We start from the raw sequence: 21,192 nt of genomic DNA, 5'->3' as shown, positions 1-21,192 counted from the left end.
TTCACTTGTGTCACTGGAAACGTCATGTTTTTGAATATGTTATTTTTAGGTCCTTTTTAAAAACTTGAGACATGTCATTTGTAAATATAAATCGTATACATGTTAAGAATAAAAACTCACCTTTAACAATATAAACATTGCCTTTATTAACAAAATAATTCACCGTACATACAGATTGCATCATGTTAAATAGCGATATCAGTTGTGTTGGATGAACGGGAGAAGGCTGACCACAGTGGATGCTTCCTGATTAGTAACGACACTACAGCACACCGACAGGTACTCGGGAATGAAAGGCAGGAATGTTGAATAAGATCAACCCGGTTTTGTCTGTCTCACATTTAAAATCACAAAAGAAGGCAATAGTTTGACATCAATCAATAGCTTGTAGAAAGTCGGACACCTACAGTACTTATTGTTTACACAACAACGACAACAATACAACGTCACAGTGCAGTTACAGTATAGATGTCTCCATTGGAATGTACATACACTTTGGGACACTCCCGTTTTTAGCCCTTGGAGTTAGTGAGAGGTGGTACACTGGTGGGGGGCGGGGGGGGATAGTGAAGCAGTGAAGGCAACACCAACACACCAACACCAATGAAGCACACCAACATGGGAAATACGGGACAATGTCAGTGCAATGTGTTTTCTCATTTGTGTAGTGATGGCTCTCAGGTTCACCCTCATTTCTTTCACATTACGAATTCAAACACCAACCCCTGTCTGGGTGATTCATCAGCTCTCGGCTCTGTTTCATAAGCTCAATGGGAACATGCACACCCCCCTGCAAAAAAATGATGTAAAGCATCAGGTGCGTTAAGATTTGACTCGGTGCTGCAGCTGTGTTGCCTCAAACGGGCAGACTGCATGCCAGCACCTTTAAGTGCAAACAGGAACACGTTTTTCCTCTCAGAGAAAATATCAGTCGTATGACGGGTATATTCGGATGTAGGTAAAAATAAAATAAAGAATGGTGTGATGGTCCAAGAATTCTTTTAGATTCAATTCATATATTCAGTAGAAAAAAGTCACATCTGGTCTGTGTTAAGATTGATTGGTATTTTCTCAGGTCCCCCCCCCCCCTTTTTTTCTTTTTTACCTTTAAAGGTCATAATACTAAAAATAATATCTAGGTTTTATTGGGGGGCTAAATTAAACTATTCAAGACCCATCTTTGCAGGCATGGAAGAGTTAAAATTGTCAGCCCATTAGCAGTTTGATTAGTCCTCAGTGCAATATGTTTTAGAGGTTAACTCTTGAAGCAGTTTTTTCAAGTTCAGCTGATCTCAGGTCAGTGAGAGACTGCAGCAGCTTGTGGAGAACAGAGTAACGGGGCGGAGAGAGCCTGAGGATCCCAGCTGAGACTGTCTGACTTTGAGAGGGAAGGGGGGGGTGGGGTCTGTCAGTAAGTGACATTCATTTACACCAGACTGACTGATGTAAGCCACTAGATGCATGTGAACAGAAGCTCTGATAATAAATCAGTATATAAATTGCATTGATTTGAGGCATCAAATTTGACACTGGCTTGTCGATGCCAGATTTTCTATACTGCCTGAGCATTTGCATTCTAAAGAAATGTTCCCAGGAATCACATGAAGCAGCTCTGGAGGTGTGTTTTACTAAATTCCTTCTTGTATCTTGGGCTGCGTATCGTAATCAAATCGTGCTGTTTTTTTAAATACCCACAAACTTTGCTTTTCTCTGGCTTTTAGCACACAGGGGTCACACAATTATTTTGGGAAGGGGCATGATTCATGGGATAAGCAGAGCAATTTGGCTTTTTTTGTTTATGTTTCCATTTTCCCCTGGTTCTTATTTGGTTTTAGGCATTTTCCAATATATGCTTTTGTTTTGGACTATTCACTCAAGCAGGAGAAAGTCACACTGGTGCAAAGTTGAAGGTACAGCTCAACAACATGTCTGCTTGGTAAAGATACTGTGTTAAAGAAAATCTCTTCTTCTTCCGTTAGTCCGCCTATCAGAAGTTTATGAAGTATCTTTTTAATTTCAAATGCTCATTACTACATTTAACTCTGTAGTGGTTTAACAGATTTACTTTTGAGAATATTTGACCATACAGACAAGCCAACAAAATAGAAGTGGAATTGTTGAATCTGTAGGCTGATTATCAAAATGTGTTACACTTCATCTATATTGAGCTTGTGATGGTCATGAGCATAAAATAATATTTAAACGGCCACAAGGCAAAAACAACAACAGATGTAGACTACTATTGTACCTCTCTAGGTCCACGAGCACAGATATAGCCACACAACGTTTTTTGATCCCTACATTCTCATAAGACACGGTCTTTTAATAAATAAATTAATAAACACTGTTGATAATATAAAATAGCAGGGCATAAAAGGTGTTTAGAGTTGAAACGGAGTGGCTTCAGAATGATAAATAGCATGATAGAATGTGGGTTAGATCCTGTTCCCAGTCCTACAAATCCAGTTAGCTTCAACATGTTTTTTTTAAATCCTTCACGGTGCGAGGGTTAGGTAAGACTCGCCATTCAACGTTTCACTGCCCAACCGCTGATTCATAAATAAATGTCAACATTTAAGGCGTGTTTTCTCAGTTCATCTTCACATATCATCCCCTTGTTCTGTAAACATTTTAGACCTCAGTGAGAGTCAAAGACTCAGTCCGACTCTCTATAGCAGAGGGTCGATGGTCATGTGGATTTGGTCTCTGTTGCGCCTGCTGCCGTTGGAGCTGTGGTACAGCTCCTCCCTGCGGCATAGGATGTGTCGGGTCAGGATTTTCTGGAAGGTGTTCCTGAAGTCCTGGATGCGGTAGGCGTAGATGATGGGGTTGACCGCAGAGTTGGCGTGAGACAGAATGATGGCCACGTACATGACGATTTCTGGCCTGTCCAGGTCTTTGTAGAACAGTGTGAGGCAGTTGAGGATGTGGACGGGCAGCCAGCAGATGGCAAATAGTCCGACGATGATGGAGAGGGACTTGGCGGCACGGATCTCCTTCTGCAGCAGCCCGTGGTGGTGGCTGTCCCCGTTTCCCACACACTTCAGCTCGATCTGTCTAAGCTGCTTCCTGGCCACGGTGAAGATCTTCAGGTAGATGCCCAGCATGATGAGCAGCGGCGGCAGCACGCACACAAAGAAGTTAAAGTAGACCATGTAGTGCATGTCCACCACGCTCTCGAAGAAGCAGTCGAGGTGGCAGCTCTGCAGTAAGTCTCCGGCCCCCCGAGGCCCCTGCTCCCCGATGCTGGTGTTCGTAATGTTGTCCACCAAAGAGCTGTTGCATCTCGAGTGCTTCAAGTTCCATCCAAAGAACGGAATAAGGCCAATTACGAAGGAGAGGATCCATAAAATAGCAATGATCTCTCGGGCGGTCTTTCCCGTCATCAACTCCTTGTACCTGGAGGAAACAAAGCAGAGGTTAAAGTCTAACTAATGTTTACAATGATGAACATCTCTCAAAGTTGGCTCTTCAAGTCAAGATCGAGGCAATCCCAGGTGAAACAGATACAACAAACATTTGTTGGTGCTTTTCTTTTTTGTACAATTTTACCACGTGAATATTTACCTATTGCTCATTTGATTTTTACATTCCTGCATCTTAAATTATGTTTCTTAAAGTGTCAACATCCAAACAGAATGAAAGCTAGCAGATAGTTCTTTTTAGAACTTGGTAAGTTTTAGTTGGGCCTTCGAGGATATTGATATACTATCAATATTGTGATATGAGACAAACTGTTCTCTTAGATTTTGGATATTGTAATATAGCAAAAGTATTGTATTTTTGTGGTATTATGGCTGCATAGCAGTAAATAATCCCCAGACTGTTGTTTTATTATTATTTGTCTTTACCCACTATGTAATTGTATCCAAAATCTTATGGTGTAAATTATTTGTAAAAGCACCCTGTGATTTTGTTGCAACATGAATATTGTGATATTTGATTTTCCTCCATGTCGCCCGGCTGAACTTTAAGAAGGCTTGATTGAGAAGTTGTGTGAGAGTCATGAAAAGGATTTGAGACACCACATATTTTAGAGAAGAGCTCACAGAGAATGTTAAACTTCTTTTGCTTTCAGAAAGTGAGCTTGTGTTGCCCTACCGACACGACACATTACACTTAAGTAACTCAAGCTGTGCAGCAGAATACACATCGGCCTAATAATGGCCGAGAATATGGCGGGCGGTAGGGATTGTCAAGTGGGACGGTGAATTGCTGTGACTTGTTGCATTCAAGTGTTGTAAGAAATATCATCCTCTTTTTTTCTTTTTTTTCCAACCACACAACAAAAGATAACAATTCAAACATAAGCACCCTATCCCCTTCCCTCAGCAACATCAACACGACACTTGATTCAGAACCACTTTTGCCCAAAATTGCAGTCTTCTTAGTCATATGAATGAAGCCAGGCCGGGGGCAAAGCAGGAGTCTGAAAAAAGAAACACCAAGGCTAGAGGCTCAAACGAATGCTAATGTCAGCATGTTATTCAGCAAGTATAATGTTATATTAGTTTAGCATATTAGCCTTCACTGTTGCTCATTAGCACACAAGGCACAGCTGAGGCTAATGGGACTGCTATTAGTTTCGCAGGAATGGTTCATTATAATTTATCCTTAGGGGAACATGAATGTATGTAACAAATTTCATGGCATCCATCCAATAATTGTTGAGGCATGTCTGACAGACTGACATTACTGTGTATGGGGCCACGCCGCCAGCAATGCTAAAAATATACACAAATTTAAGGGAAGGAAAGATACATAATTCACTTTAAACAGGAGGTTTGATTTGTTAAAGATACAACACTTCACATCTCCATGACACCGACATCCTGATGCAGGTTGTTGATCGCACCACGCAGACACAGACGTCTCTAAGCGCAACGGAGCCCACCAGCTAACCAATCAGAGCAGGCTGGGCTCTTGTTTCAGACAGAGGGTGGAAAGAGAAACTGCAGCACAGGCAGTATGAGAAAAATAAAGAGCTTTACGAACATTAAAGTACGGAGACATGTCCCAGTAGAGACACAAAATACAAATATGAAACAAAAAATGAGCAGAATATGTCCCCTTCAAAGGTTACTTTGAAAAACATCAGCTGCTGAATGAAAGCATGACACCTGCTGCTATGTCTCACAGCTTATCACATCCTTTGTCACACAAACACCATATAAAAACACATGCCTCACTTGGGGTGTGAAGTCGGTTAACTGCGTTGTGTGTATGTGCAGATACTGTAACCGTGCCACACCAGCAGTTAAGACATGGCAATGAAACAGCATTTTTACACTTTTGCTCCGTAAACTTTTTAAGTGGGATCCCTAAATTGTGATAGGCCTAGTTATTTAATCTTATGTTCTTCACTTTTGATAAACATGAGTATTGAGTGTTAGAGGATACATTTCTCAATGTTTTACATCAAGACATCTCCTGACTGAATAGGAAATTCATGGGCGGCAGGTGTTCAGATGCAGCGCCGAGTCACACTCGTGTCCTCCTGGCCGTCCCCATCGCATGCACAGCGCTGCGGGCAAGATGAGCTTAGAAGTGACTCAGGCGAGCGACCTTATGATAATGACACACACACACACATACACACACACACACACACACACACACACACACACAGCAGACTGAGCTGGAGGTGCCACAAATAATCCCGCTAAATAAGCATTTCCAATGTGACTTTTGCAGTTTTAATAACAATCAATTATAAATATAGATATAAATCGCCATTAGTCCATTAATTAATTATGGGATAATTATGACTAAATTAAGGAAGCTCTGAATCATGAAGTAATTATTGAATCAGCATTCAATCATTTGTATGTTTTTGATAACTGTTTACTTGCTAATGAATAAAAAACTGTGTATTATGTTGAAGGATGGGTTCACATTTAAAGTACACTAAACAATAGTTAGGCTAATATGGACACTATATGGGTTACTGATTGCTTTAATCATTTAAAAAAATGATTAATGGTGGCTGCAAAGTGATTTCTTTCAAATGAAATGAAAATGTAAGTGATAGGGAAAAGTCCACAGGATAAATTACAATGTATAGAGACAATCGAATACCTCTTCCCAAAAAAAAGTGAAAGTATTGTAGTAAGACATGATTAATTATGTAAAAAGTGGAGGCACACTAATGGTGAGCTATAGTTTATGTCTGAAGCATATAAAGTGTGTGGGGAGTTCCCACAACATAGAACTGCTCAGTCTGTCTGCTGTTTCACTTAACTATGCTGATATTAGCGCAGCAAACTCTCACATCCTTTAACAAAAGTGTTGAAGGACAGAACATCAGATAAAAGATATGCAGGCAGGTAGCAAACCACATAACCACAACGCAAACGGTTCCTATCCACACTCTATCCCCTTGCTTCATGCCATCATAACTGTTTACAGCCAAATGAAAACAAGAGAAAGCAGTGTTATGCAGATACAAACGCTATCAGTTAGCCAAAAATCACGCGTAAAAGGTCAGGTTATCTCAAGTGGAAACAACTTGCAAAATCAACTTTATCTGTATTTCATCTGCTCAGCAAGTGAAATATATATAAATACTTGAATCTAGACAGTTGTTTCACACATTGCCATCCACATGAAAAATACCAGTCATTGAGTCAGTGTGAGTATTGGTGTATTCTACCACAATATATACTGTTATACTTATATACAGCTGGTACATTTGAAAACTAAGTAGTTCTGTGACATTAAGGTAAAGTCTATATAACCAAAATATTGTTAGCCTTAGATTCTTAATGGGATTTTTATAAGAAATAAAATGATGAAATAAAGCAATCCCATGACAGGTTGCAAATGAAGCCAGGCAACGAGGAAGTGTGTTCAACGAGCCGCAGTTCCCACACAATATGACAGCACTGACATTAGTGCGGAGCAGCAACATTATTGACCAGAAAAGCTACTGGCTAACTATTTGAAAATCATTTGAAAGTAATTTGTGATGCAGAAATCGCTGAAACGGCAGTTTTATTTTAAGCTGTTATACTTTTCTATAATATTAAATGAATAACTTGGGGTTTTAGACTACCAAGACAACACATGAAACGACATCACCCTGAATTTGAACTAGAATAGCAGTTGCTGCCACTGACACAGACTAAAAAGTGATGGGCAGATTAATCGATGAAGAAAAATAGAAGTTATTTGCAGTCCTCTGACCAAAAACAGCCTGGGTTAAAATAACTGTATTCCCAACAGTCAATTATTCATCAGTGGTGTGCGCCTCTGTGATGCGCCCCCCCCCACAGGGAGTAGGGCAACTTGCCCCGGGGGCCATGAATAAAACAGCACTCTGCCCACAGAAGAGAAGCTTCAGAGACCAGGATGACCTCCACACATTTCCACACCTTCCTCCACATTTCCTACTCCCCTCTGACTGTCCATCACAAGTACAGCCGGCCGCACAGGGACCCGTTTCACAGAGGGCCCAACTCCCGCACCCCCGCCCCACCGGCTCTCTCTGTGCGGAGGCTGAATGGATTAGTTCTGGCATGACGACAGCACGCTGGCATCTATCTTTGTTTTGCTTTCTTCCCCTGCTCCATTCTCCACACATCCCCTTCTCTTTCTGTGTCGCTGTGCTTCCGCCTGGGGCCACGGACCTCTGCCGGGCCACACACACTCTGAAACATCCGGCCGTGTCCGCTGCTCTGCTTCACACAGTCTAACAGGTGGCCGTTCACACTCACCACACAGTCACACTCCAGTCATCTTGTGCTAACAAAGCCACGCAGCATTTATGAATTATTTGTGAGTTTAGCTAAGTTGTATGACATGGTTAATAAGACACTGTAAAGCTGTCACGGTCCAGTTAAGATAAGAATTGTTTGGACAGAAGAGAGAAAGGTAAATAAGGATATCATCTCTGTATGTTTTCCTGGGAAGTATGGACGTGCTTTCCCACAGTGCAACAGTGTGTCTCGCTACAAGATCAACAGCTACACTTGTCTCATCTTGATCCTTGAAGTATTAAAACACGCTGTAGGATCAATGGGTAGTTTTCTTTCTCTTAGAAAATAGGTCAGCTTGGTTCCACTGCAATAATACAAACAGATACAACTTGCTGCAAATAGTCATCATAAGTGTAGCGCATTAGGCAAAGTTGGTTGATCTAGAAACTGTCAGAAAATGGTCAAAACAATGCAGATCAGTGAGTCCCAAAAGCCTAAGATCACTTTTTTCCTAGAAAATGACATAGGCCAGTCAGTGATCATCAAAAGACCTAATTTAAATGTTGACAATTAATTGGTTTGTTGACGAATGTTAACTGCTCAACTTTTCAGTTCAACAGCTCTTGATGTAAAACTCTCAGTGGCTCTAGCAGACATAGGTGACAAGTTAAAGGAGAGATATACAGTAAGTCATTATCATTTGACTTTTGAGGACATGTTTTTCTTGTCAAGAATTAAGATGAGAAGGCTGAAATGACTGATCTCTGTCAGGTGGTACTTAGCTAGAGTAGGGAGTCATTAGCTTAGCTTAGCATAATAACTAGAAGCATGGGGAAACAGCTAGTCTGGCTTGTTCATAAGCTCAAACACACCCTATCACCTTTAAAGCTCACTAACAAACATGTCATAGGTAGTTAGTTTTATCTGTACATATACATGGAGTTACTTGCTTTCACTTTCAGCGAGTCTCACTGCCAACAGACAGAAATACAACCAGCACAAAAAGACAAAACAACCCAAAATATGACATATTATTGGTGAGTTTAAGCAGTGCTGGTGGGTGGATTGTGTTGCTGTTTCCCCCTGTTTTGGCTTTGTGCTAGCTAAGTTAACTGCCTCCTTGCCTTAGCTTCCTGGGTGGTATCAACCTACACATGTAAATCAACAGATGTTCAAGTGTAGATACAGTTCTACTGAATTCTCTTTTGTTTTTACTAAACAAGCCGCCTTTCACCAATGTTGACATCCTTTATCACACATCGGTTTTTACATCACAGCTGTTCTTCACAGCTGATCCCCGGTCATTTGAGGAACTGTCACTGTATGCCTCACTGAACATGTGAAGATGATGCATCTAAAAGCATATTACCAGTTGGACCACATGTTCCTGTCATTTTCAACATCAATACATGTAGAGCACAGGATTTTAGTCCAATCAGAAACACAGCCTTGCCTGGTTCTTCAACTCTTATACTACTTTGGATGTGTTGAAGTGGGGTTGTATGATGTACTTGTCCCCACTCAGTGTATTACTTACGCTAGATGGTGGATGGCACTCTCCCTGTTTGGAGAATAAGTAGAGCACCATCACAGAAGTAATGCATTATACTAATGTGGAAAGGGGCAGCAGCACTTATTTAGGAAACTAAATAAACAATATCAGTTTAAGTGTAATCTTTATTAAGGATTTTGTATCTGCTTTACTGTGCTGTGAGCCAGTCTGTTCCAGCATGATATGGTAGGCGTTGTTTAGCTCTCTTCAGAACCACCAGACTTTATTGACAAAAACGGTTATTTTACCTTGCACAACATGGGCGTTGCAGGTCTACTGCTGCCAAAATAACCTACCATCTACTGGTCGGCATTTAAGGTAGCTAAATCACTGGTAATTGTTGAGTACCTCATACAACCCCACTTCAAACAAATCTGTATTATTGTGTAACAATAAAGAAGGATTTATATTAAGGATGACATTGTACCACACCCACCACCATTCATCATTTGCTGAAACAATGACAGGAAGAACTTTAAACCATGCATTAAATTTAGGATTCTTACTTTTCCTGCGCATGCTGAGGCAGGCCTGATGCTGGGTGGGGACGACCCTTTGAGGTCTCTGATGTGTTAAAGGTTATTCCAAAAGCCTCCGACAAGGAAAGAGGGACAAAACAGCCAGGGGGTTTCTGAAAACAGCAAACGACGGGGGCTCGGAGAGAGCGTTGAGTGGGTGTGCAGCTCTGTCATTCCGAGGGGTTTAAAACATCTGGCTTCAGCCTTTCACTTCCACTAAAACCATCTGTGAAAACACTTTCATGTGATGGCCTGCAGACCAGGCAAATACTGTGGACATGTAATGTGAGCCGCACACACACTCCGGTTTTATTATCACGTGTGTGTGTGTGTGTGTGTGTATGTGTGTGTGTGTGTGTGTGTGTGTGTGTGTGTGTGTGTGTGTGTGTGTGTGAGTGTGAGTGATGCTGGGGTTTCAGTGGAAACTATCAAATGTCATCTTCAAAAACGTTTCACAGAGAATGTAACAACATGGCCCTGGCTGAGAGGCAGTCAGAGGCTTTCTGTGCGCATTTGGCTTCTGTCTGTGGTCAGAATTAGAAGCACAATTGAGGACTTTACATGCTACTTGGTTGGCGGGAGGATTTAAAAAAAAAAAACAAGACTAAGTGTCAAACTGTCCTTTCTTGCCAGCGTACGAGTGTAATGGAAATGACAGCTCATCACAGCCCCACGGCAAGAACAGGCAGCAGAACCACAACCGAGAGCCCACAACAAATCACAGCAGCCAGTGTCACCCCTAAGAAAACCCCCACACTCTGATATGGCAAAAGGCCAAAAACAACAGGGACAGACAATTCCCATCTAATAATAAAGCGTGTAATCTTCAATTCACGAAAATATCAAGCAGCACTGTGCTGCCTCGGTCGCCTCAGGGGGAGTACGGTGGCCTGAACCATCAGGATGAATGGAAGTGACAGAGCCAGGTATCGATCTGCCGGCTTCCCCTGGTGCAGCATCAAACCCATGACAGAGCTCTGCATCTTTAAAGAGCCGCAGGAGAACAGGTGAGAAAGTGATTGAAGAACATTCATTCAAGTAATGTACTTAAGTAGGAATAAGAGGTGCTTGTGCGTTACCTGATATTTCCATTTTACGCAACTTTATACTTTACTCCACTAAATCTCAAAGGGAAGTATTTGTACTACACTACATTTATCTGACAGCTTTAGTTACTTTGTAGATTCCGATTAATAATGCACAATATTAATCATCCAATAAATAATGATTAAAATACCCATCATGTAAAGTGATTGAAATGAGCTCCATTTCAACAAGCTGCAATAAAGTGATGAACCTGCTATTGCATCGATAAATATGATACAGTAATATAATATTCTGAAACATGCCCGTGATGGCTGTAAAGCTTTAATAATTAAATTACGATCTAAGTGATGGGGATGAATTCCAGTCTTTATAAACATTGTTAATATAAGATAATATTGATATTTTGAATTATGAAATATTATGAATATCTAGTACAAATTCAAAGGTTTGACTTTAACTTGTCAGAGTTAAGACTTCTTGTTCCTGTGTGAAGGTGGCTACTGGCAATCCCTTCAAATGTTTAATCACTGATATAAAGTAGCTCAAAGTGTTTGCCAAGTGTCACTCCACCATCACATACGGAGGTATTATCTGCTTATCAGTCCGCGTTTCACCCGGCTATTTTTAAACCAGGCATTAAGCGCCACAGGAAACTGATTCATGAGATCACAGAGCAGATACTCGTCTTCTAGGGCCTCAATTCAATTATTTTACACAGGGGGAAAATGCCAAAAATGTAGGGCTCTTTAATACAGATAGGGATGAAAGGATGTCAATAGGTTGTCTGCTTATTTGGCACACAACGGACAGGGCACTTGTAATTTGAGTTTAATTGACTTCGATTGATGTGAGGGGAGCAAAATGAGAGTTAATGAGAGACTTTCTGTTTCTTTACCTTTGTCTTGTCTGTTGGGGATATAACTTTAATCAGCTAAAAGCATTTTCTTAATAAATCCACGCTAGTGATGAAAAAAACTCACCTCAGAGAAATGTTCACGGCCAGATATCTATCAATAGCAATAGCAAGAAGGCTGAAGATGGAGCTCTGCGTAAGGACCAGAACAAAACAGGCCAAGAAGAGGCAGCCGTAGAAGTCCAGGTGGATGCCGATGCTGATGGTGATGGCAAAGGGGATGGCGAGGCACCCCACCAGAATATCAGCCACAGCTAGAGACACAAGGAAATAGTTGGTGGCGTTCTTCAGGGTGGTGTTGATCGCTACAGCCCAGCACACCAGTATGTTGCCGGATATGGAGAGAACCGCGATTACTACTTCAATAAAGATGTACCACGAATTCATGTCAGCAAAGTGTGTTAGAGGACTAAAAGCTGCAGGCTGATTTCAAAAACCCACAAAAAACACCGCGTCTAATCCCAGAGGAGGAAAGGAGTGTTTCTGCTGTAATCCAGGAGTATTCCACAAGTGTGAGCTGCAGAGCCAGCCATCTGTTGGGAAGAAAGGGATTAACCTCATATTAAGATAAACACATCACAAAGTAAACAAAAGCTACAGGAGCTGCTTGAAAATGCATCCACCCTGCCCACGCCTGCTGCAGGAGTGGACACCTTTAACAGATTAAAGCCACTGTGCTGTTTCCCCTCACCTTAATGAACCTATACATCGTGTCTGGGTGTTTTCACATCAACACACAGCGATATGTGGAACGCTTCATCGGTGGATCTGAAGCCGGCAGTGTGTCGCACAAGTTCCCACCGACAGGTTTTGAAGCGCAGGGGGCAAACACAAGAAAAAAAGAGAGGGGGAGAAAATCCAGTTCACAGCGAAGCCACGCCTCACACACACACACACACACACACACACACACACACACACACACACACACACACACACACACACACACACACACACACACACACACACACACAAAACACGCGGTAGATTTGGGTGGAATCCCGAACGAGCGTCACTCTGACCGTGGTGCATAATTACGCGCCAATTAAACCATTTCAGTCTTAATGCAACGGTGTTCGTACATTACACATGCACGCGCGTTTGCACTGCTCGCTGACACGCGCGGCTGCTCCTGGTTTCAATTAAAGTTGTTCAGCCCCCCCATGCCAGGGACCCCGTGGAGGAAAAAGGGACCAAAATAAACTTATTTACAGTGTTACCCGTGTTACAGTGTTTGCGGAATATTGTTTAAACGCAGGAGAAGAAGTAAGAGTTAAAGTAGTATTTATAAGCTGATCCGTTTTGTAGAGAGGCACATAATAAGTCGGGGATCAAGAAGACCAAGTTTGAGCTATAAAGCCTCCGATCGATGCTTTTATTCTCCTCAGACCCATTGTATTGCATTCATTTCTTAATAGTGTATAATATCAAGTTGAATATGTTGTCCCTTCCTTTTTCCGTTTGATGTCATCGTGCTATGGATCCCCTTTAGTGGCATCCTAAATAAAGTGTGCGATCGTGTCTGACTGCAGCTGGATGTGGGAAATGGCCTTTTAGATTCAATAATGTTGTTAACAGTGTTTGAAGAACTACTCAGATACTTTACTTAAGTAAAAGGACAAATACTATGGAACTCCATTACAAGAACAAGTCCTGATTTGTAAATGTTACTTAAGTAAAAATAAAGAAAGTATAAGCATCAACATTTACTTAAAGTACAAACTGTAAAAATACTCATTCTGAACAACGATCCTGTATAATACAAACTATAGAAGTATTATCAGCTAAATATACTTCAAGTGTCATGAATACTTTTTGCAGAATGGATCTGTTCACAGTATTATCGTATTATGAGTATTATATTATCCTGTTTCTTATACTGTACATGTAAGAGCCTTTTCATACCATACAAGCTTACATGTGTATTTTATGAACAAAATGATTACGAGCGTTAAAAAAAATACAGTGGAGTAAAGAGTAAAATATTCGCCTCGGAATTGTAGCGGAGTAGAAGAATCAAGTATCATTAAATGGAAACACACAAGTACAAATACATCTCTGGAAAATATCAAGAGACCACTCCAAATGTTTTCTTGGATCTCAATCTCTACATGAATGGCAGCCATTCCAGTCTCCAGAGACATTTTGTCAGGAGTTTTTAGAGTAATATAAAATATATATATTTTACTCAAAAACATAAATAGAAAGACCAGAGAAACTGATGATTTTGCAGTGGTCTCTTAGTTTTGTCCAGAGCTTAACTCAAAATCGACAGTACTTGAGTAAATATACTCTCCATCACTGGAGTTTAATGCCTCTGGGATTTACAGTGTTTCATTTGTGGGGAAGTCCGAGGAGCATAACATTGCACAGACCAAGGGGAACATTTGAATACCTTTGTCATAAGGTCAGTGTTGTTGAACTGGTGATACAGTCCTGCAGAGAATAACCATATGTTTATTTTCCTTGCTGCATCACAGAAACCTGTTAGTCTTACTCTTAATATCTCAATATTTTAGAAGACTTTCTCTGTAAAGGAAAAATAACACAAAAGTGAATTATTAAATATAAAACTTGACAATCCTTTATTGAGCATATCCATCCAACACGCCTTCAAATGTGACATCCTTTAATAGAAAACTGCACCCTGATGTGTGTCCACAATCTCACTTCTCAAGTCTTGTAAATAAATAAATAACACTTCCATTTTTCAAACCATAAGGGCATCTGCAAATGTAAACCGTGACACAGAAAGGGTTGTTTCTCAACTCTTACATATAAAAGTAATCCTCTCTTTATTATTTAACATGGCATGCCAAATATGTATATTTTGCCAAGCAGCAGCAGTACCACAGAGAGTCTTGATGAAGGGAGGACAGTTTGATTCAGCCGGTCCTTCAAACAATGCAAACATAGAGATCTGTTTCCATAAAAAATATTCCTACAAAACTATTCAGTAACTCTCGTAGTGTTGAATCTTTGTTAGTGTTGCATCGCAGACAGCAGCAAGGGTTCGTCTGATCTGTGTACTGAAGGAAGCACACACTTAAAAAGAGGGGAATATAAAAGCTTCAGCTCAGATCTGTCAGTTTAATACTCTGCTAACTCCAGCACCACAGTAAGCACTCAGTATGAGAACTGATCGATTTGTTAAAGCAACGGAAAAACATTTACCGAAAGTTTGTCTTCACACTTTTTCCCTTGTTGCTGATGTTGTTCAGTAAAGGAGGGATGAGGTTACACTCTCCCCATGCATAGACACTCTGGCACAATTTATTTTTTGGCATGTATCGACCGTATCAAAGCATTGGATTCACAAAAACGGAGGAATGTGGTTTTGTGAGAAAGTTTGTTTTCTTGTCAATTATTTGAAATTTGAAACAGAAAGATTTAGACAAAGAAATTCTTAATCTTCCTTCAGGAGTGCTATCTACAGCTTGAGAAGTATTTCTCACAATACTCTGCTTTTATTCTGTGAATCAGATCCTCAGTTGACACTTTAAAGGGAAAGAATCTAAAATACAGATTTGACCTGTAGTGCTATTTATCAGTCTGTTCTGCTGCGAGTTGCCCAGTGTTTGAGTTACTACCCATAGAGAAGCCTGCCTTCTCTGCAGTATGATGGAACCAATAATAACATTTGAAATACTCATCAGCAATGTGTTTTTGCAGAAATCATTACCCTGTCACTCAAAATAATCCACAGACAATGTTTTTAACAGATGTACATTCTGTCAGGAACTATTCTGTTTCTTCCGCAACACACAAGCTAGCTCACCTAGCATCACTAAGCTAGCTAAAGTTGCTGCTCGGCTGATGCTGAATGCTCGTAAGCCTTCAGTCTATGAGTAGTTTCATGCTGTTATCCTGCAGAAGGAAGTATTTCCTACATGAAACTGCCAACAACAACATGTTTGGATTATCCTGAGTAATGGGTAATGATTTCAGGAAAAAATTCATTGCTTTCAAATGTATTTCTTATTCACACTTTGAGCACCACGTTGAGTGCCATCTGTTTCCAAAATAATGGGGCAGACCTCTATACGGCCGATATCTCTAACGCCAAAACTATCCAGGTTGATAAATATCCCTATAGGTCAGAGGAAATACATGTATTCTTTATTTTTGGGGTGAAAAGATGAAGAAGGCAATGTGTTTCCTGACTGCAGTCTTTTAAATGATGGCCTCATCGTTCACTGTAACGCCCTGTTAGATATGAGAATCAGCCTCTGAAATGTCTTCAGTCATGTCTCTGGTGTCAGACAGTGAGCAGGAGGGATTCAGGGGATGTCTCGCTGACAGACGGTGACAGAAAAGTTCTGTGGTGCCTCCGGTTCATCGGTCTCCAGCTCCTGCTCCCCCGTCAGTCAGGTCTCAAAGTACTTGTAGATCTGAGAGACGTACTGCATGACGCTCTGCCAGTCCGGCCTGTCCGTCCTCATCAGCTCCTCCATGTCCTGATGGATCACAAAGAGAGAGAGAAAGAACAACCATTAAGAGTTAACAAGGGTCTGAGATTTTCCTGTAAGTTAGGGTACTGCAATCTTAGACAACACTCACGGTCGTTTTCTCAGAAATGTACCGCTTTGCTCTAGAAATTTCATTTTTTTTCTGCAGGGAAAGACAGTCATCTACAGTTTAATGAGACTCCTCTCTATGTAACACTCTGACGATATGTGTGAAGCTGCAAATGTCCACTCAGAGACTAATCGTGGCCGACAGTGATGAGTCAGGCAGCTTTTCACATGACTCCGTATGCAGCTGGCGTCACAGCAGTTTTCCTTGGCTAAGATTAATGCAGAAGCTTCAGAACAGTCATTTCCACGATGTCTCAACCTCGTAACGGGGGGGGGGGGGCATCAGCTCCTCTCTGGGCTGTGTCTGATGCTAATGTTTATGCAACAGAGAAATAAGAAGTTGAAATGTTGGAAGTCACTGGCATGAGAACAAGTTTCCCCTTTCAGATCTTCTAACCACAAGCACGCAATCGAGAGTTAATAAGAGATATGATCTGTGATAAAACCGTTAAGCCTAATTCATTTCCTCCTGAGGTCCAGATGGCTAATGGACTGTTGGACTGGGTTATGGATTGTGAGAGGTCATTGATGAAGAACAAGGAGGTCACATTAGTTCAACCTTATCATATATCGGATACTCTGCAAACACTTCTAACAGTAAAAAAAGACTCTAAAGGGCCATTAATGTCTTTACACCAATAAAAGAAGGTCTGAGGGGTAAACACATTCTCCCTGCAGCTCCCTCCACAGCAGATTGTTCCTCTGTTTGCTCAGGAAGCTGTGTGCCCTCGTCAGCACTAAACTGTCGAGTACTCACATTCCTGTTGGCAGTGATAGGTGTGTTTAAATGAGGAGGAAAAAAGAAATAATGACGGCGTTAAAACAACAGCTCCTGTGAAGGGACTGTCTATTAAAACATTAAGTCAGGGACGGCGTTCTTTTCATAATCCACAGCCAAAATGCAGTGAGTTTGTTCAACTGAATGATCACTAGATTCACCAGAGTATTTCTTTTTACTTCTGAGGATGAGCAAAAGGATCTCAACCATGTTAGAACAGTTTGGGTTATTTGAAATACATTTGAATATGTGTCTGCTTTTCTTAATGGTTTGATGTGGTTAGTTACCCCCAGCACCAATCAGGATTTATTCAATATACAGCTGTGGAAAACATGAAGAGACCACTTCAGCATTATCATTTTCTCTTGTTTTATTATTTAGAGGTATGTCTTTGAGTTCAATTATTTTTAAAATTATTTAATTGTATTCTATAAACTACTGACAATTTTCCTCAGACATTGGAATGGCTGCCATACATGTAGAGAGAGTGGTCTCTTCATTTTATCCGGGGCTGTATATTGGTAGGCTAGCTTGCTAAAAAAACAAACATCCACAGCTAGAACTATCAGAGTGTACAAGTAAGGGGGGAAAAAGCCGCAAGCATGCAATGTTTTATATTGTTTTGTGCACTTATTGCTTTTCCTTCATTTAAATCATGTGCTTCTGGCTGAGCCTACAGCTGCATTTACAGCGTCTGTGCATATGATATGTGTTTGGAGGGCTATTCATTTAAGGCATTTGTTTTGGCTTGTTTGGATGTTTGAGTTTGTTTCTGCACCATTGTATGTGTGATTTACTGATTAATGAAATCATTATTAATCTGCCTATTGCAGACAGCCCCTAACTATTACCTTCTCATGTCTTTTTGTTACTGATGGCCGGCTCCTTTTCTAATTGAAATAAAAAGTACTCTTGGAGCTTTACTTAGGCTCCGTATTGTTTACGGTTGAATGTGGGCCACAAATATTTTTTAGATTCTTAAGTGGGCCCTGAGTTGAGAAAGGTTGGTGAACCGCTGCTTTAAGAGATTAACATTCACCTTCACGTTTGCTGCCGTAAACACATTGCAGTGCTTCACTCAAAATAAATATGAAAGTCACGTTGTTTACGACTTTACAAGACATGGACGGATTGTGTGCTCACAGAATCTAAATATTTTTTTACGTGGACCAGCTGGTCATTAATCACCCGTTTGTGACGAAGCCCCTCATGTTTTCACAACTCACTTATCAGTCAAACTGTATCTGAGTTATGTTTCAGGTTTGTTTTTTTATTGAGTAGATTTTCAGGACATGGTCATTAAAAACAGGCTTGAGGCTAGCAAAAGGGATCGCTGGGTCACAGCGAGGCTCGGGACAGTCAGGAGTCTGTCGGGTATCTCAGTTCTGAAGCATCCCACAAGCTGGACAAATTAAAGAGCTCTGTTTCCAATGTGTCTGATCAAAGGGCCTCTCTGTGTTATCTGAGTGTGTGTGTGAGGTCTGTGGCAGCAAAACTCACCAGAGAGGGTTTGATCCCGATGCTCTCTGCGGCCTGGAAAGCCAAGGTCAGATTCCGAACCTGAGGGAAAACAATCTATTAAGACTCTGTGAAACTCACTGCGTCCCAACATGCTGCAACACATACATGGCGCTTCAAGCAGAATCAATTAGCCCTGAAACACTTCTATAACCCTTTCAAACACTCAGGAGACATTGACTTTGAGCCGAATTAACATCCCCATGAACTGCCTTCCTTATATTTAGCTCTATACCTCCTTATGAAACTGTGGACTTTAGTATAGCCATCAAATAATGGCCTATCACGTACAATGTGTCGGCCAATAGAAGCATGAGTGTTACATAGTGATGTCACTGTTACGGAACGAAAAAGGAATCCAATGCAGATGTTTTAGGCAGGTGGGGGAAATGTGTGGGAGAGAAACTCCCTCTGGAGGGAACACAGGGATTTTAGCCTTTGCAGAACATTAAGATGCACACAAACCTAAGTCTATAACAGTCTCTCTCTGTTAAAAGCCACGAGACACTGTCAAAAGAAAGCATGGATGGAGATGATGGCGTCAGTTGAGTAGTGGAAAGGCTCACTGCAAGTTAAAGTGGGGAAAATATTCTAAACATAGTGTACACATAAACTGATATTGATTTTTCTCGGTTGCTAAAAGTTTTCCTTTTGCCACCGTCACAACGATTACATATACTGTACATTATGGATCAGTACCTCATATAAAACATTCCCAACTATCCTCTTCAAATGCAACTAGACAACTGGGATGATGAACTGATATTGATATGACCTGTCTTTCACCTCAAATATTAGTTTGACTATGACATTGTTTTCCTAAAACCTTTATAATAGTAGGATGTTAAATACTGTAAAAGGATGGAAGCAATGGAACTGTTAATTTTCTGCAAGGTTTTTCTGTTGTGTTTGTTCCCTTTACCCCCCCACTACTCTGTTGGTCTCTCTCTGCAGGGCTGGTGTGTGACAGGAGCTGTGGCTGGTATTCACCTGGCTGCAGATGAGGCACACCTGTTCTCACTTCCCTCATCAACCTTTTCTTTAGGAGCCTGGTGCTCCCTCCTCTCCTCTGACAGATAATTAAACGCTGATGCAGAGTGCCTCTATGCAGCCCGAGCCTTGTGTTTTCCAGACTGCAGTTTTTGTGCAATTTATTGCCTTGGACGTCTCTCTCAGCTCGGAGAGGACTTTTTGCAACCAGCAGCTCCCTGCCTTCACTACCTGCCTTTTTCTTTATTAAAACACCTTAAAACTACTGTCTCTGCTTTGGGGTCCTAAGAAATATCCGAACATTACAGGAACTATCTGAAGGACAGATTATTCTGGGAAAAGGTTACATTGTTTGGGCCTCGGGAAAAGTCACTCAGCAAGAGTGACTACTGCCAACATGCTTCTACTGAATTATTCAGAGAGATTCTATCATAAGCACAATGTCACACACTTATACCAACACAACGGATGCACACTCCTATATCACTCATTTGTCACGTAGGATGTGTCAAAGGTGTGTGTCTATTGTTTCAGTATCGTAGCAGGCTGAAAGAGCTGCGGCCCCCAGAGAGGAGCCATGCTGTTTGTACAGTTACAAACCACCTGCATGACAGCGCTGTCAGCACCAAACTGTAGCATGTGCCCAGCCTGCCCTGCACTCAGGATCATCAACATTCATAATTAATCTTCAGGCTGCCTCTTAATGCTGTGTGGACATCATGGCAGACCTATAAAAAGTATACAGCCTCATAAAGGACATCCACTTTAGCACAGTTTAATGGTGGAAAGATTTTATTTGTCTCTTGGCATACGTGCATTTTTCAGACCGTTTTCCACAACAACTTGCTGTGGCTTTATGTGTGGTATTTTCTGGAGACACACTTCTGCATGTGGGGGAGAGGACGGCATGACACTGAATGTGCAACTTGTTTGCTGTTCTCAACTGTACTTCCTTGAAGGTAGATTTCCTCAAAGACACTGGGAAGAATAAACCTTACTAAAACAAATGCTTTCTCGGGATTCATCGGTATCAACTCAACCTCCTACACAGGAAAGGATTTTGTCAGCACAGCATCCAGTCATTGTTGCACTGACCTTTTTTGGGGCTCTGTGACATTTACAATATGCACTGTACAATACATGAGGGACTTCACTGTTCTGCAAAATGACACGAAACAACGGGATGTATACGTATGTGTGGCTCACCGGCCGAGTTTACACGTGAGTCTGCATTCAGAGCTGGACATGTGTGTGTGTGAGGAAAGACTACATTGAGGAGAGAGCTTCGGTTCATGAGCTGTACATGTTTTCTTTAAATAAATCGATTGCCAATCAGTTTTACTGTGCTTATTTTGAATTGATTACCTGCAGGTGTGGCACTTTCCAATGGGCAGTTTAAGAGATATGCAAAAGGCTTCCTACACAAATTCAAAACACATTTTTTTTGTGGTTTTGTGTCACACTGAAATTGCATTAGTTTATTTCTGATCATTTTCTTGCTCTATGTATTAGTTTTGTAAGTCTGTAGTCGTTTTGAGACTTTTTGCAGCAGTTTAGTTTACATTTTTTGTTGTTTTTGGTTTATTTGCAGCGTACCTGAAT

The 21,192-nt window shown here is 41.1% G+C and overlaps 3 protein-coding genes across 6 annotated transcripts in view; 1 reads left to right on the top strand and 2 right to left on the bottom strand.

Moving 5' to 3' along the window:
* The window catches only part of zswim7 (zinc finger, SWIM-type containing 7), a 31,465-nt gene extending 10,540 nt beyond the window's left edge, over nucleotides 1-20,925 (top strand). Inside the window, exon 6 of the mRNA XM_063894538.1 lies at nucleotides 19,555-20,925. The gene's annotated coding sequence lies outside the window, so the exon portion shown is untranslated. The remainder of the gene's footprint in view (nucleotides 1-19,554) is intronic.
* Nucleotides 122-12,543, bottom strand: adora2b (adenosine A2b receptor). The gene is made up of 3 exons (XM_063894536.1): nucleotides 12,419-12,543; nucleotides 11,795-12,260; nucleotides 122-3,399 (listed from the first exon to the last, which is right to left on the bottom strand). Exons 2-3 carry the CDS (start codon nucleotides 12,112-12,114, stop codon nucleotides 2,670-2,672), a joined length of 1,050 nt encoding a protein of 349 aa, XP_063750606.1. The 5' UTR covers nucleotides 12,115-12,260; nucleotides 12,419-12,543; the 3' UTR covers nucleotides 122-2,669.
* specc1 (sperm antigen with calponin homology and coiled-coil domains 1) overlaps nucleotides 14,299-21,192 on the bottom strand; it is a 74,746-nt gene continuing 67,852 nt past the window's right edge. For 3 of the 4 annotated variants that reach the window (XM_063894531.1, XM_063894532.1, XM_063894533.1), the window contains exons 14-15: nucleotides 18,583-18,642; nucleotides 14,300-16,184 (exon numbers count right to left, since the gene is read on the bottom strand). In XM_063894531.1, the coding sequence (XP_063750601.1) occupies nucleotides 16,095-16,184; nucleotides 18,583-18,642 (150 nt within the window). In that variant the 3' untranslated portion in view covers nucleotides 14,300-16,094. Of the gene's footprint in view, nucleotides 16,185-18,582; nucleotides 18,643-21,192 lie in introns of all 4 variants that reach the window. The other variant, XM_063894535.1, reaches the window with a different exon arrangement.

This window comes from Eleginops maclovinus, chromosome 11 (assembly GCF_036324505.1).
Source record: "Eleginops maclovinus isolate JMC-PN-2008 ecotype Puerto Natales chromosome 11, JC_Emac_rtc_rv5, whole genome shotgun sequence".
In the NCBI taxonomy this organism is placed as follows: Eukaryota; Metazoa; Chordata; class Actinopteri; order Perciformes; family Eleginopidae; genus Eleginops; species Eleginops maclovinus.
Note: the sequence above shows the minus strand (reverse complement) of the source record. Positions and strands in the feature narration are given on the sequence as shown.